Here is a 16,060-nt window from a genome sequence, read left to right on the forward strand (position 1 = left end):
CCTCCCACTCCTCTCTGACTCCTCCTTTGAACTGTCCCCCTGGTCATCTCCTCTACCGGGAACATATGTGGTATCCGTATAATCGTCATCATAATCCTCCTGGCCAGCTGCGCTTTCCTCCGACACCTCCTCAACTGCACCAACTTCAGGTGGTTCATCATCCCCCTCCTCCATACTATCGCCACCTAACTCAGACGTATGAGGTGGTGTACCTGCGCCTTCTTGTTGTTGTTGCAGTAGTGGCTGGGAATCAGTGATTTCTCTCCTGCGAAGTGTCAAATGCAGCGGATATGGTGCTTGTTGTAGCGCTGGTGGCTGCGGAAGATGAGGTGTTCTGTGTTAAATACTCAAGCACCTCCTCACGATTTTGGGAAGTGATGGCACGTGCCTTCTTCTGAGCACTGTATTTTGGGCCAGGTTCGCACGAAATCACAGCAACACCACCTCACACAGCCACAGACCTGCCGGTGCCTGGTGGCCTTCCTCTGGGTCTGCCTCTGCCTCTACCTCTTCCTCTACCTGGTTTTTCCATTTTGTCCATCTCGGGGGGATGCTAGGTATATGCAGTGAGGTGGGTTCTCACTCAACACAACAGGTAGTTAGATGCAGTGAGGTGGCCAGGTGGGTTCACTCAACACAACAGGTAGTTAGATGCAGTGAGCTGGGTTCACTCAACACAAAGCTAGGTATATGCAGTGATGAGGTGGGTTAAGTAAACACAACAGGTACTGGGGTATATGCAGTACTGGGTAGTACAATGTGCAGCTCCCTGTCACACACAGGTAGTCACTGAATGTTCTGGGCTGCTGGCAGTGGCACACACAATATCAATTAGCAAGGCTGTGCATGCAACAAAAGTGTCAGTTTGACACACAGAAAAAAAAAGTACAGGATGAGCTCTGAAAAGAGCTAGGGTGCTATAAAAGCAATAACAATCAGCCAGGAGCAAGCTAAGCAGCCAAGAGCCTAACTAATCTGTCCCTAGAAGAACAAGTCTGCAGCAGCTGTAAGGTAACACTAGGGCTTATTTTCAGGGTAGGTCTTCTTTTGGGAGTAATACTGTAGCGGCAGATAAACAGCACTGATGGGAGTGGGAGCCCGGGGAATGAACGGTCAGAGGCAGTGCAGAGCAGCGAGCACTGCTTTTGGTATGAATAAGACTAATGTATATCCAAGTGCAAGGCTGAACACAACAAAAAACAAAACGCTTTCAAAATAACAGCACACAAAAATCTTAACGGAAACCTTAAAGTGGACCCAAACTAAAAATACAAAATTTCAGAAAGAAAATCTATTTTCTAAATTATAATAATATAATAGCAGCCTTTTTTCAGCTGCATGATGACAAATCTAAAATATTTTACATTTATTGGAGGAACCCCTCCCTTCCTTTCATATTGCCGGAAAATAATCCGGCAAACTGGTGGAGTAGATGGTGTCCAGCAAAGGAGGAATTGCTAATGGCTGCCACCTGTATAACCCTAGTTATGCAAAGAGAAGGGTGAAAAGCATGCACTGAAATGCTCATAGGCTTGAAGGAGTGTTTATTTATCTTTGTATGTGTCAGAGTGGTGAAACTAAATATTTTGTATTAAAAAAATGTTTGGCTTGGGTCCGCTTTAAGAAGCCCTAAGGTGCCCAGTGTAACTTACGGCTTCTTCTAGCTCCCCTATAGTGCTTCTGGTCCTGTGCTGACATTCTGTGACAATCCATTCAGCAGCTGTCTCCTGCATGCGCAGCCTTAGGCCACATGCCTCCTTGATTGCACTCGTGTAGCCAGCCATGTTCTTAGCTTACAGTTTGTAAAAACTGCTATTGCACCGAAACACATCCGGCTACGGAAGCACAATTAAGGAGGGGTGTCCCTGGCCACATGTGTGCAGTAGCCAATGGCTGGCTCAGTCAGCCAGCTTTCAGAGGGGCACAGCTGCTGAATGGATCAGACCAGAACAGCGAGGGATCTGAGGGACTACAGTGGACTGGAAAAAACCCAAGTTACACTGGGCATCTTAGGTATACTTCAAATGATTGAAGAAAGATGATTTTAGAGACAAGAAAGCAACCAACCACTTAAGAGGCATGTAACTTATTTTAGAGCCCCAAAACAGAGCTACAGTAGAAAGAAGTTAAACATCTCAAACAAGCATATTTAGCAAGTTGTCTGTCTAGAGGAATTTCACAATTTATAAAAGGAAGACAACTTGACAAAAAAATTCATCAAAATCAATACAAAATTCTCAGGATGGAATATGCAATATAATCTATATGTAAAAGGACACCTAAAGTGATTCTTTTAAACAATACCTGGAGCTAGGCTATTCTGCTAATTTTTCATGCATCAGGATTATCTGAATCACACACACCTGAAAGAAGCATACTGCAAATCTAGTAAAACTTCCGTCAACCTTATGACCTGCATGCTTGTTCAGAGTCTATGGCTAAAAGTATCAGAGGCAGAGAATCAATCAATGGTGGACAATTTGGACACAGGTTCACTGCCTTCCTTACAGCAAGAGTAAAACTGAACATGCCAAAAATTAAAGACCCCAAAAGGATACTCACCACTACAGCCTTTTCAGATTCAGATTCCTTTGACTCTTGATTTTCACCTATGAAGTAAGTTGACCACATTTAGAATATTCAACATTGCAATAGGCATGCAAGTGCAATTTTTGCCTACCATCATAGCCCCTTCCTTCTCCATCAGCTAAAAGAAAGCCCACTCCAGCCAAAACCTTTATTTTATAGTTTTTGATAGTGTGCGTTTCCATTGTGCTGTTAGTGACCAGTCATGACAAATGAGCTTCGGCTACAGGTGTCACTCACTTGTCTTACCTCCTTCCCCCTCTTCACAGAGCAGAACAAGCTTACCTGTACAGCAGCAGCTGTTCCTAAACTGCTGTCCAAGACAATTATTTCAACAACACTGATTGAGCATCTGTATGGATATTAACCACTTAGCAACTTCTGCCACACTTTTAAACACCTGTAAACACAAACACTTGGTTCTGTTTTCTATTTTTAGAAAACAGTATAGCAGCATCTTGTATCCAAAAAGTAAACCTACTTAAAAATACACCATATTACAATTACCATAGAAAAATTAAATATATTTTCATTATTTAACTCCTTCACGCATAACCCAAAATAAAATAGCCATACATTGTACTAGAGACAATTTAAAACCTCCCTTGCGTTCAATTTCCCCAGGATTTCTGTGCAAAAAGTGATCAAATTAATTTTTTGTAACTTTCTTTCCCTGTAACTTGCCAAAATGTGTCAAGCAAGGGTCTAGTATACAGTTCAGGAGTGTATTGATGTGTATGCACGTTTATACTGTTCACAGCATGTTTTGTATAATTGTCAATACCGCTAGGGAGGTTAAACATTGTAATAACTGGGACAAACAGGCAAATAAAATGTGTCTTATCTACAATAGCACATTTTATTTTTAAACTACAAATGACTGGGAGCTGAGAAACGGTGAATTCTCATTTTTTTCTTCTTTCCTGTCAAATGAATATAAAATAATAATATTAACATAAAGTACTGCCGAAAGCCTTGTTTGTCCCGCAAAAAATACCTAGATCATTTCAGTGTGATAATTTGCAATAAAGTTATTACCGAATGAATGGGTAGAGCTTTTGAAGCGTAAAAAACATGTGGTAGAGAAGTGGTTAAGAGATCAGGCACACCTAGACTGATTTTTTTTAAGTTTCTGCTATTAGGCAGCAAAACTTTGCAACCATCACGTGGGTCTTATTAAAAAACACAGCAGGCTTGCCAAGAGATTAATAAAATGAGTGGTTATCCAACTGCAGTCACATCCAAAGACTCTTAAAGGATAGCCGGGGCAAACCCCTTTTCAGACATTTTCTAATCTCTGCCAATCAGCAAAGCGCTGATATGAGAGAAGAGTTGAAAAGTTTGGGCCTGGAGACGTGTTACTGAGCAGATTTCAGCAACTGGTATCAGTGTGCGACACAAAGGGAAATCAAGCACTGTCTGATTCGCATAATTGAGCGTTGTGCAGCAGTGCATTCTAAAAAAGCACCGCTGCAGAATGTTGTGCGCCATGCAGTGCTGTCCCAATCAATGCAACAATGCTAGTGGGATGCAAAAGTGTGAGCAACCTTGTTAATCTTCATGATTTACCTGTATAAATTGTTGGTTGTTACGATAAAAAAAAAAATGTCAGTTAAATATATCATATAGGAGACACACACAGTGATTTGAGAAGTGAAATTAAGGTTTATTGGATTTACAGAAAGTGTGCAAAAATTGTTTAACCACTTTCCCCACCGCTACAGTATATCTACGTCAGCTGTGGCATCCTCCAAGCCACAGCGACGTAGATATACTGACCTGGCTGCAGCCCTGCTGTGCACGGTCGGGTGCGCTTCAGAGCGCACCTTCCGGCACTGTCAGCTGCAATACTAATTGGTGGAAGGGAACATGTTCCCTTTTGGCCAATTAGTCCACCCCCCTCCCATGAATGATCGCTGCAGTAGTGAACTGCAGCGATCCTTCATCTGTCCCCCTCGGCGCACAAAGAGTTAAAAAAAAATCATCCAGCAAGGAGCCTCACTCACCTACCTCGTTCCTGCAACGATCCTGAAGCCTGATCCTCCGATCACCGCTCTGCAATCAGCCGCATATTGCCGGAAACCCGGGTCCCGGCTTGATGTCATCAAGCCGGGACCCGGGTTACCGGCAATATGCGGCTGACTGCAGAGCGGAGAACAGAGGATCGGGCTTCAGGACAGTCGCAGGATCGAGGTAGGTGAGTGAGGCTGCTTGCTGGGTGATTTTTTTTAGGATTTCTGCACGGAGGGGGCTGCCTCATGCGGGGGGCAGCATAAATAAAAGGGGGGAGGTTTAGATATTTGTTGGGGGGCATCTAATTGACTAAGGGGAGGGGGGTTACTAATTTGGTGCATCTGGGCAACTGGGGGGCAGTAATATACTGGGGGCACATTTGGCTGTAATGGGGGGGGGGGCAGCACTAATCCTGGGGGTACATCTGGCCATAATGGGGTTAATCCTGATCCGGGGACACATATGGCTATAAAGAGGGGCACTATTCCTGGGGGTGCGTCTGTCAATCTATTCTGGGGCTGTCAAACGCAGGGAACACATGTGGCTATGCTAGGGGGGCTGATATTGGGGACACATCTGACTATACTGGGGGAGGCGACGATACTGGGGACACATCTGGATATCTATACTGGGGCGACTTTAACTGGCGGCACAGTTTTTATGTCAATCGCACTTTTTATTTCCAAACAGGAATTGGTCAAAATTGAGAAACAATGCATTTTTTAAAAATTCTCACTTTTTCCCATTAAAATACATAGAGAGGAACATTTTACTTTGTACCAAATAACCCCAATGAAAGCTTAGTTTGTCTTGAAAAAAAACGATATATAGATAATTTAAGTGGCACGAGTACAGATGAAGTTATTGCTGATTAAAAAGTGACACCACTAAAGTGTCAAAACTGCTCTGGTCAATAAGGGGAAAACAAGGTCTGGATGCGAAGTGGTTAAACAAAATTAGGCAGGTGCACAAAGTTGGGCACCACAAAAAAAAGTAAAGAAATATTTAGTAGATCCTCCTTTTGCAGAAATTACAGCCTCTAAACACGTCTTGTAGGCCCCAATGAGAGTCTGGATTCTGCTTGGAGGTATTTTGGACCATTCCTCTTTACAAAACATCTCTAGTTCATTCAAGTTTGATGGCTTCCGAGCATGGACAGCTCTCTAACTCACACCACAGATTTTCAATTATATTCAGGTCTAGGAACTGAGACGGCCATTCCAGAACATTGTACTTGTTCCTCTGCATGAATGCCTTAGTGGATTTTGAGCAGTGTTTAGGGTCGTTGTCTTGTTGAAAGATCCAGCCCCGCACCAGCCTCAGCTTTGTCATCAATTCCTGGATATTGGTCTCCAGAATCTGCTGATACTGAGTGGAATCCATGCGTCCCTCAACGTTGACAAGATTCACAGTCCCTGCACTGGCCACACAGCCCCACAGCATGATGAAACCACCACCATATTTTACTGTAGGTAGCATGTGTTTTTCTTGGAATGCTGTGTTTTTCCTCCATGCATAACACCCCTTGTTATGCCCAAATAACTCCATTTCAGTTTCATCAGTCCACAGCACCTTATTCCAAAATGTAGCTGGCTTGTCCAAATGTGCTTTAGCATACCTCAAGCGGTTCTGTTTGTGCTGTGGGCAGAGAAAAGGCTTTCTCTGCATACAGCATCTCCTTGTGTAAAGTGCGCAGAATGGTTAATGATGCACATTGACTCCATCTGCAAGCAAGATGATGTAGGTCTTTGGTGCTGGTCTGTGGGTTGACTGACTGTTTTCACCATTCGTCGCTTCTGTTTATCTGAGAATTTTCTTGGTCTGCCACTTCGAGACTTAACTTGAACAGTGCCTGTGGTCTTCCATTTACGCAATATGTTCCTAACTGTGGAAACAGAAATCTGAAATCTCTGAGACAGCTTTCTGCATCTTTCCCCTAAAGCATGATGGTGAACAATCTGTCTTCAGGTCATTTGGGAGTTGTTTTGAGACCCCCATGTTGCTACTTAAAAAAAAAAAAAAAAAAAAAAAAAAAAAAAAAAGAGGGAAACTTACTATTGAATCCCTTAAATACTCTTTTTTATAATTGGATTCACCTGTGTATGTAGGTCAGGGGTCACTGAGCTTACCAAGCCAATTTGAGTTCCAATAATTAGTTCTAAAGGTTTTGTGCTGGGCATACACGGGTCGATACGGCGGCTGATTAGCCGCCGGATCGACTCCCGCTCGTCCCTGACGAGCGCTTCTTATCTTCTGCTCGATTCGCCACTATTGTCCGCCCGCGGGTATCGAGCGCGGAATCGATCCCTGCGGTGATCGGACACGTCAGATATCAATCGAGCCATCAGGCTCGATTGATAAGCCTCCCTCGACGCTGTGCATGCCCGGCATTAGAATCATAATTTATGCACCTGCCTAATTTTAAACAATTATTGCACACTTTCTCTAAATCCAATAAAAGTAATTTCACTTCTCAAATGTCACTGTGTGTCTACTATATGATATATTTTACCACTTTACCCCCAGCGGTGCGGATTTCTCCGTCCCTTTTTCCATCCTTTCACCCCCAGGGACGGAGAAATCCGCCGCTCTCGCCGCTGTCCGGAGATCAATGAACGGGAAAAACCTTTCCCGCTCGTTGATCTAAGCCCCCCCCCCGCCAATGATCAGCTGCTTCTACTAGATGCAAAACTGAAAAAAAATGCACCTTTATTTCCAAATAAAACATTGGCGGTTCCAAATAAAACATTAGCGCCAAACATTGTGATAGGGACATAATTTAAACGGTTTTATAACCGGGACAAAAGGGCAAATACATTTCATGGGTTTTAACTACAGTAGCATGCATTATTTAAAAACTATAAGGGCCGAAAACTGAAAAATAATTTTTTCCCCACATTTTTTCCTATTTTTCCATTAAAACACATTTAGAATAAAATAATTCTTGGCATAATGTCCCACCTAAAGAAAGCCTAATTGGTGGTGAAAAGAACAAGATATAGTTCATTTCATTGTGAGAAGTAATTATTTAAGTTATAACGAATGAATGGAAGGAGCACTGAAAGGTGAAAAGTGCTCTGGTGCTCAAGGGGTAAAACTCCTCAGTTTTGAAGTGGTTAACTGACATTCTTTTATCGTAAAAACAACCAACGATTTATACAGGAAAATCATGATGATTAAAACAAGGTTGCCCAAACTTTCTAGATGCTATACAAAATATGTAAAATTGCTTGCTCTACTAGTGTAGTACACTTCTGACATCTAGTGGAATTGCAGGAAAAAAAAAAAAAAAAAAAAAAAGTACCTTTCATCATTTGCGAAGTAGTCACTCAGATTTACAATATCCATATCATTCTTGAAGGGTTAACGTGTACCAGAGATTGGGCCCTCCACCACAAAATGTACATGCCCGGTGCTTCTTCCAGCTCCCACGGCGTCCTCACTCGGTTTGCCTGCAACCGGCCCGAAAAATCCCAGACACAAGGCCAGTCAGGCCAGGTGCATTCTGTCTTGCTCCTGTCGCCGGGAGCGTTCTTAGCAGAACGCTCACGGCGGGTACGCATGCGGCTGGGCCACACATGCGCAGTTGTCCCCGGACCAAAGGACTTTCCGGGGCCAATTGCGGAGAAACGGAGAGTGAAAAGAGGACGCCATGGGAGCAATCAGGCCGGAGGAAGCCCCAGGTATGTATATTTAAAGGTGGGGGCCCCATCTCAGATTCCCTTTAAGTGTAAAACAACTTACCTTAGGGTTCTTGCAGCCCCCTGGGATTATTTCACAACCTGTGGAGCTGCCGCTGCCTCGTCTCCTCCAGCCAGCAGCAATGATATAACCTGTCTGCTGCCGTGGGTTCCCGGGTCTGTGCTCTCCCTGCAAGACGGAAGCCCGACCAGCTGAAGGATGCTACCATCGACGCCACTTTGACTCCCCGGGAGCCGGGCAATCCTGCCCGACACTGCATGCCATCTAGCAGTAGTCCAGTCTCTCTCACTCTGCCGCCGGCCGGGGCGGGTGAGATTGAGCAGCTCCTTTGAAGACTACACCAGCTTCCGGATTGAAAACTACGGAGGGTGAGACCATTCCAATACACCAAAGTGTTTACAACGGGATGTTACAATTTTGGAGCCCTCTATTTAAATATCATTAAGACACAGAATAGACATCAGTAGTGTCTAACTTGAAACAGAATCCTTGCAGGACTCAAACACTACATTGCTACCTCAGGAATAAACTCCACATTTTATATAAGATTTTATAGGAAGATTGCTTCCTTTTGCATGCATATTTATTTGGGGTTGTGCAATTGACAACCATATTAAAGTTTTATTTTTCCATTTGACAAGCGCAGTCTGTTCATATATTTAATAAATAATTATAAACTTTTGAAGCTGTTTGCAGCTAGATATGCTGTGTAAACTATCTAAACTTTAGATAAGACATATAGACAAGTTACTTGTTATGGAAACACACGCTGTAGCCCTACCACCCACGCCATCTTGCCAGGCAAACAGCAAGGCAAAAAATAGGTTATTGAAAACTTAAAAGCTCTGATGTGCATCAGCGATCCAACGAATCTATCTATCTTTCTAGGATCACTCATGTCCAGGGAGTCATTTGTCTCTAATGGATATGGAGATTTATATTAATATTCCATGATGATCTTTTCCTCTATGGAGAAATATTACGAGAAGGCCTTATTGTAGGTGGATATAGATGGGGAATTAAACAATTGCATGATGTCAAGCAGCCGGGGAAAAAGCTATACTCCTGAAGAAGTGAACAATACTTGCTCTTTGGTTCACAAAATGCTTCCAGAATATTTGTTTATGATCTCGGCAGGCACAGTATTAATATTTGAAGACCCCACGGACACAAATGCCCCCTAAGAGTTTAACCAGCAGACCGTGCAAGGTCTAGAAGGGGGAAAAAGGGGGACACTTTTCCGTTGTTCAATCACCCACATTGGAAGACAGTGGTATTGTAGCAAATTAAGATGATGTTTATGTGTGTTATGATGATCTATGTAGAAAATATAAAGTGCAATTATGTGGTTTGTTTTTACATTTATTGTAATAAAATCCATGTTTTTATAGACTATCGAATGATTTGACTCAATTCAAACGCACCTGTTTAAGATTAATTCACTATACACTGGTTTCGCCAGATTAATCCCTAAGGAGTATTAAGATTAGCATCTTGATTGGGAATATTCTGGGGTATACAAATAATGATCTTTAATTGTTTACCCTTGTGATCACATGATCTAATACTAGGGTTTGTTTGGTTCAAGTTACTTGTTATAGTTAGCTTTTTATCTCGTATCAGCTTTAAATCTATAATTTGGCCTGTAACTCAGAATATTTTTTTAATAGGAATTTTTTTAGGATTTTCCATTTTAACTGGTTTTATCTTGAAGCCAATCCTGAGGTCATTCCTCCCTTACTCTATGCATGCATTGCTCACCCTACTCCCTGTCTTCAGACACTCCCACGCAGCTCTGCAGTAGAAAATGTATTTTCCTAAATCATTGTGTTCCTCTGCATAGCTGGTTTATTTGTATAAATCGGATTCAGAAGCTGCTTTTCTCAGCATGAGAAATATTGGCCTATCAGAGAGGAACAGAAGTGTGGGAGGGGAAACCCAGAAGTGTGGGAGGGGAAACCAGTAGGGAGGCTTCAACCAATCAGGCTGCATTAGTTATGTCTGAGGAGAATAACTATTAGGAGGGGAGGAAAGAAAATGCATTTTTGACTTTTGGGAGGTTCAGGGATGGACGGGATGAGAAGATCATAAATTCCGCTTTGTCTACATTTTAGTTTCAGGAACTTAGCGGACATCCAGGAGAAGGTGGCCGATAGGCAGGAGGAGACCTTGTCCATGTAGTGGTGGATAGGTCAGGGGTGTGGTGGTAGATCTGGGTGTCATCTGCATACAGATGATAGTTAAAACCCATGGAGGAGATAGCCTTGCCAATGGAGGATGTGTAAAGGGAGAACAGCAGAGGGCCAAGGACCGAGCCTTGGGGGCCTTCCACCGTGAGGTGGTTGGGGGTGGATGAGGACTCATTGAAGGAGGTCGTAAAGGAGCGGTCGTTAAGGTAGGATGAGAGCCAGGCCAGGGCTATGTCGTGAATGCCCATGGACTGGAGGAGTAGGGGATGGTCCACTGTGTCAAAAGCTGCTTGAAGGTCAAGGAGGAGGAGAATGGAGTATTTGCCTTCAGCTTTAGCTAAGGCAAGGTCATTGACCACTTTGGTGAGCTGTTTCGGTTGAGCCAAAATTCAGATTGCAGTGGGTCTAGTAGGGAGTTGGCACTGAGGTACTGGGCCAGGCGTTTGTGAACAAGACGCTCAAGGAGTTTTGAGGCAAAGGGGAGGAGGGAGATAGGGCAGTAGTTGCAGGGTAGTGAGTTACTCTTTAAGGCTGAGGTAAATGGGAAGAAACATCCAATATGTTTTAGGTAGTATATGCTGTAATGGAGAGGAGAGTGGAATAGCCAAATAATGGTAAGTAAGCTGGAGTCTATGGTTTCAACTTAAAGCGGATCTGAGATGAAAAACTAAACATAACAAGTGACTTGTCTATATATCTTATCTAAAGTTTAGATAGTTTACACAGCAAATCTATCTTCAAACCGCTTCAACAGTATATTAATATTTTTTCCTGTGATACAATGGGAGCAGACATGTTTTCTGCTTGTCACTATTACACAATTACACACACAGGCAAGCTTATCTGTATCTAGGCATGCTAATCTGCATATTCTGTGAAAACTCCACTCCTCCATTACACAGGCAACTGATCTGTATCTGCACTGCAGCTCTCAGATTGTGAAAACTCTGCCTCTGAAATCTATAGCTAGTAAAGCCCCATCTACACCATGGGACATTGTAGCGATCCGGCGGCTCGATTAGCCGCCGGATCGCCTCTTCCGCGTGCCCGCCGCGTCCCCGCGCCGCATTAGATTCCCCGCTCGTCCCCGCCGGCGCCGCTTATCTCCCGCACGATTCCCTGCCATTGTCCCCTCGCGGGGATCGAGCAGGGAATCGGCGGTGCGGAGATCCGTCTTGTCGGATCTTATCAATCGAGCCGCATCAGCGGCTCGATTGATAAGGAGCATCGCGGCCACATCTACGCGTGTAGATGCGGCTTAACACCTTTTTCACCTGCCCAGACTGAAATCCCACAATCCCTTGCAAGCGCCAAGGCACTCTGGAGAAGCTGTGGGTGTGGCTTGAATAGTTTATAGGAAATTAGAGTATTAAAACAAAACAAAAGTATTTGGCTTGAGGAATGCCCTATAAACTATATGTAAGGAACACAATTATGCAAGGAGTAAAAGTTCATCTCGGATCCACTTTAAAGAGCAGGGAGGCCATTTAAACAGTAGATGTGTTTAGAAGCTTGCATTTTGACAACTTAGACCAAGTGCAATATTATGTGGGGAAGGCATCCCAATGAACAGTTTTACACCATGTATAAATGCCTTTTGAGGTGCTAATGTAGAAGGCATGCTCTAAGAGAAGAAGACTTAAACATTTATCTACCACCATATTGACAGTTTTGTGGCCGATTAGTAAGAAAATGTAGACAGGAGTGGAAAGTGGTGGTGGTGTCACTAAATTCAGGTACAGTATTATGCTATGTACAGTTTTTCTTTTAAATGATTGTGATGGCTACTGGAATGAAATAATTTGCTTGCAGCAAGTTTGTCGGTGTAAAATCCAAGTATTTCTCAGAGAGGATATAGAAAATATAGAATGATCTCAGCATGCCCCCTGAGGAGAATGGCCAGGTGCCAGAAACACACGTAGAGTGTTAGCATGGTGTAAGCTGCCTCTGGCACCATATGCATCCTCCGCTTATCTAGCTGTACTAAAAGCATTCTATGGTTGATCATCCAAGGCCGTTTCATTGACTGCAAATTCCCATATGGGTATTCATGTGAAGTAAGCAACAGTCTTTAATTTCTATCTAGGACCCAGAATTGTAAAGCTGCATGGTGAATAAACTGTAACCTGAGTTGCTGGCCATAATTTGATATGCCTCACCACAGGCGGTTCATTAGTGTCCAGACTGGACATACCTGACAAGTTTTGAAATCGACCTCTTATGAATTATATAAGCACTTTCACTTTACTTTAGATCTAATCTGGGACATATGATCAGCAAAGATTTCATTTGGCGAGATCATAATATATTTTTTCACTATCCTGTGAGAAATGTTTGGATGATTTATTTCACACTGACAAGCTATTGCAAGCCAATTTTCATGATTTCCTCAAAAAAAAAAAAAGCATCTGCTGAGGAAATTCTCCTGTCATCTTCAGTGTATGAACTATACATAGCTTTATGAAGCATTATTCCACTGCCATCTAATGGGTCAACTTGATATTGCAGTCACATATCCAACTGTGGAACATTTGAATTTGAGGAAACCTAAAGTGAGAGGGATATGGAGCCTGCCCTATGAATTTCCTGTTAAACAATAACATTTGCCTGAAAACCCTGTTGGTCTATTTGGCTGCAGTAGTGTTTGAATAACACCAGAAACAAACATGCAGGTAATCTTGTCAGAACTGACAATGTCAGTAACGCCTGATCTGCTGCATGCTTGTTCGGGGGCTATGGCTAAAAGTATTAGAGGCAGAGGATCAGCAAGACAGCCAGGCAACTGGTATTTTTCAATAGGAAGTAAATATGGTAGCCTCCATTCCCCTCTTACAGTTGTCCTTTAAAGGGAACCTTAAACGGAGAGGGATATGGAGGTTTCCTTTTAACCAATAGCAGTTGCCTGGAAGCCCTGCTGATCTCTTTGGCTGCAGTAGTGGCTGAATCACAGCCACAGACAAAGGATCAGCAGGAAAGTCAGGCAACTGGTATTTTAAAAGGAAAAATCCATATCCTCCTCCGTTTAGGTTCCCTTTAAGAAGGAAAGTTTTAAGTCGGATGGTGTACGCTATGATTTAGGAGTGGTCTAGCGTATTTGAGTAAATTGATACATGGTTTATAGGGCCATGAGTTGCTCTGGTAATTTGGTGCACCCAAGAACTCAATTCCCTTCCAGTACCTTTTTGATTATTTTGTAGCAAGCTTGAACCCCTTCATCAACAGCTGTAATTGTGCATGCTTAATTTATTTCATCTGTGGGTTTTATTGGCAACATTCATTTTTTTTTTAAGCTGTTTGCACCTTTTGACTTGCAGACTTACATTCTTGCCCAAAAGTCAGTTCCCTTGTTATGCCTGGTACACACCATACAATTTCTTGTCGGATAGATGGGTCAAATTGATTATTTCCAACAGGTCCGATCTGGTTTACAATTGTTTTTCTCAACACTTCCATACAAAATCAATCAGAAAAACGATCGGAAATCAGATCAGACCTGACGGAAAAAAAAAAAAAAAAAAAAAAAAAAAATCGATTTGACCCATCTATCTGATGGAAAATTGCATGGTGTGCACCAGGCATCAGTGGGGGAACTGCAGGAAATGCTGTATCCATTGCAGTGAATGCCAGCCAGCATGTAGAAACTTAGACGATCTACTACTAGTGATGAAACAAAAACATTGTTCTCTAGCAGTCATGCAGCTGCACTGGTCAATCTCAGTTACTGATGTGTCACATATGAGGGAACCTGCTAACGTGACATAGGTCTGGTTGTTAAAGTAAAGTTCCATGGAGTTTCATTAGATTGGGCAATGAATGAAGGGAACAGGACTTGACCCCCTCCGCAGACAGTTTGGAACACTGTAGAGACTCCTCTACTTCTGCAATGTGACATTTGTTATGGCGAGGGACAGAGGGATGACACATGGCTTCTGACGGAGTGTTAAGTATGGGAACAATGGACTCGGGGGCCAATTGTCCCTTAAAGATCCAGCATGCCGGATCATTAAAAGACAACTGAAGTGAGAGGTATATGGAGGCTGCCATATTTGTTTCCTTTTTAATTAAAGCGGAATATAACCCTGCATTTCAACTTTGCTCTAAAACATTATTTACAGCATATTATATGCAACCAGCATTTTTTTACTAGACCAGCATTAGAAGGGTTAAACACAGAGGTTTAAAGTTCCATGGAGAGATATGCAGAAGTTCAGATAGATACATTTAACTAAATAGAATGTAACAAGTGATAAATGTTACACACTCTGGCTGTTCTCCAGCTCCTTCTCAGTCAGAGAGTGAGTCACATTCCACACTTAGATACATTTATGTAAACAAAATGTATCTATTTCAGCTTCGGATGCGTCTGCAGTTCTCTCCAGGAACTTTAAAGCTCTGTGTAACCCTTCCAATGCTGGTCTAGTAAAAAATAAAAAAAAAATATGCTGTTTGCATATAATATGGTGTAAATAATGTTTTAGAGCAAAGTTGAAATGCAGGGTTATATTCCGCTTTATTAATGAGCCCATAGGTTAATAAAATATTCAGATTACATTTTAGTTACCTGCCCCTAGCCGCAAGCTGCTAATGACCACGGTTGTCAGCAAAAGTAAACAATGTACAGTAGTTCACAAGTCTTCATCTATGCAAGAGATGTGTGAACCAACCCCTCAGAGCTTGTTCAAACTTGGAGCACAAAATGCAATTGCCAATTTAGCGGCATGTAATTTTGCCCCGAGTTCCATTAGAGAGGACAAGAATCACATCCTGCTCATCCCAAAAATGCTGCATGCAGCAGGTTTGCAATTTACGAAAATCGCAACCGCTGCAGTGAGAGTGATCCCATGGGGATACGTTAGTCACAGTGTTTTGATGATTGCTGGCGATCAGCAAAGCACTGAAAGGCTGCCCAAAAGCATCCCAGCCCTCACTTGCATAGAAGATTACAAGCAGCTTTAGCAAGCATTTGCCACATTTTTATTTTTTTTTTGCAATAGAACAAAATTATAAAGGGATAACTAAAACATAAAAATTACACAGCACTGTTAGTACAAATGGATAATTCCATGTCAAGTCAACAGCTTTTGACAAATTCATACTTCAATAACTTTTGTGTTATTTGCTGATAGAGATACAAATATACCTAGCTGTTACTATAAAACTGTCAGACAGCCTTGCTGCATTTTTACAACATCACTTGTAGTATGACTTTGGGTCTACATAAAGTGATACAGCGTTATTTCTGAATGCTTAGCTGTGTTTACTTTTTTTGAGAATCACTTAAGGTAGCCATGCAGTGGTCGATTTGCCATAATATCCGACTAACAGATAGGTCCCTCTCTGATCGAATCTGATCAGAGAGGGATCGTATGGCTGCCTTTACTGCAACAGATTGTGAATCGATTTCAGCATGAAACCGATCACAATCTGTGAAGCTGCCGCTGCCACCGCCCACCCGCATACATTTCCTGCTCCGGCCAGCGAGTGTCCCCTGGGCTCCTCTGTCACTTCTCCGTGCTCGGCTCCTCCAGCTTCACTGAACTTCCTGCCGGGGAAGTTTAAACAGTAGAGGG

The 16,060-nt window shown here is 42.7% G+C and overlaps 1 protein-coding gene across 1 annotated transcript in view; it reads right to left on the reverse strand.

Moving 5' to 3' along the window:
* ZMYM3 (zinc finger MYM-type containing 3) overlaps window positions 1–16,060 on the reverse strand; it is a 100,158-nt gene that overhangs the window by 70,367 nt on the left and 13,731 nt on the right. The window contains exon 3 of the mRNA XM_068247511.1: window positions 2,563–2,609. Within this exon, the coding sequence (XP_068103612.1) occupies window positions 2,563–2,609 (47 nt within the window). The remainder of the gene's footprint in view (window positions 1–2,562; window positions 2,610–16,060) is intronic.

Source organism: Hyperolius riggenbachi, chromosome 8 (genome assembly GCF_040937935.1).
Source record: "Hyperolius riggenbachi isolate aHypRig1 chromosome 8, aHypRig1.pri, whole genome shotgun sequence".
Lineage (NCBI taxonomy): Eukaryota > Metazoa > Chordata > Amphibia > Anura > Hyperoliidae > Hyperolius > Hyperolius riggenbachi.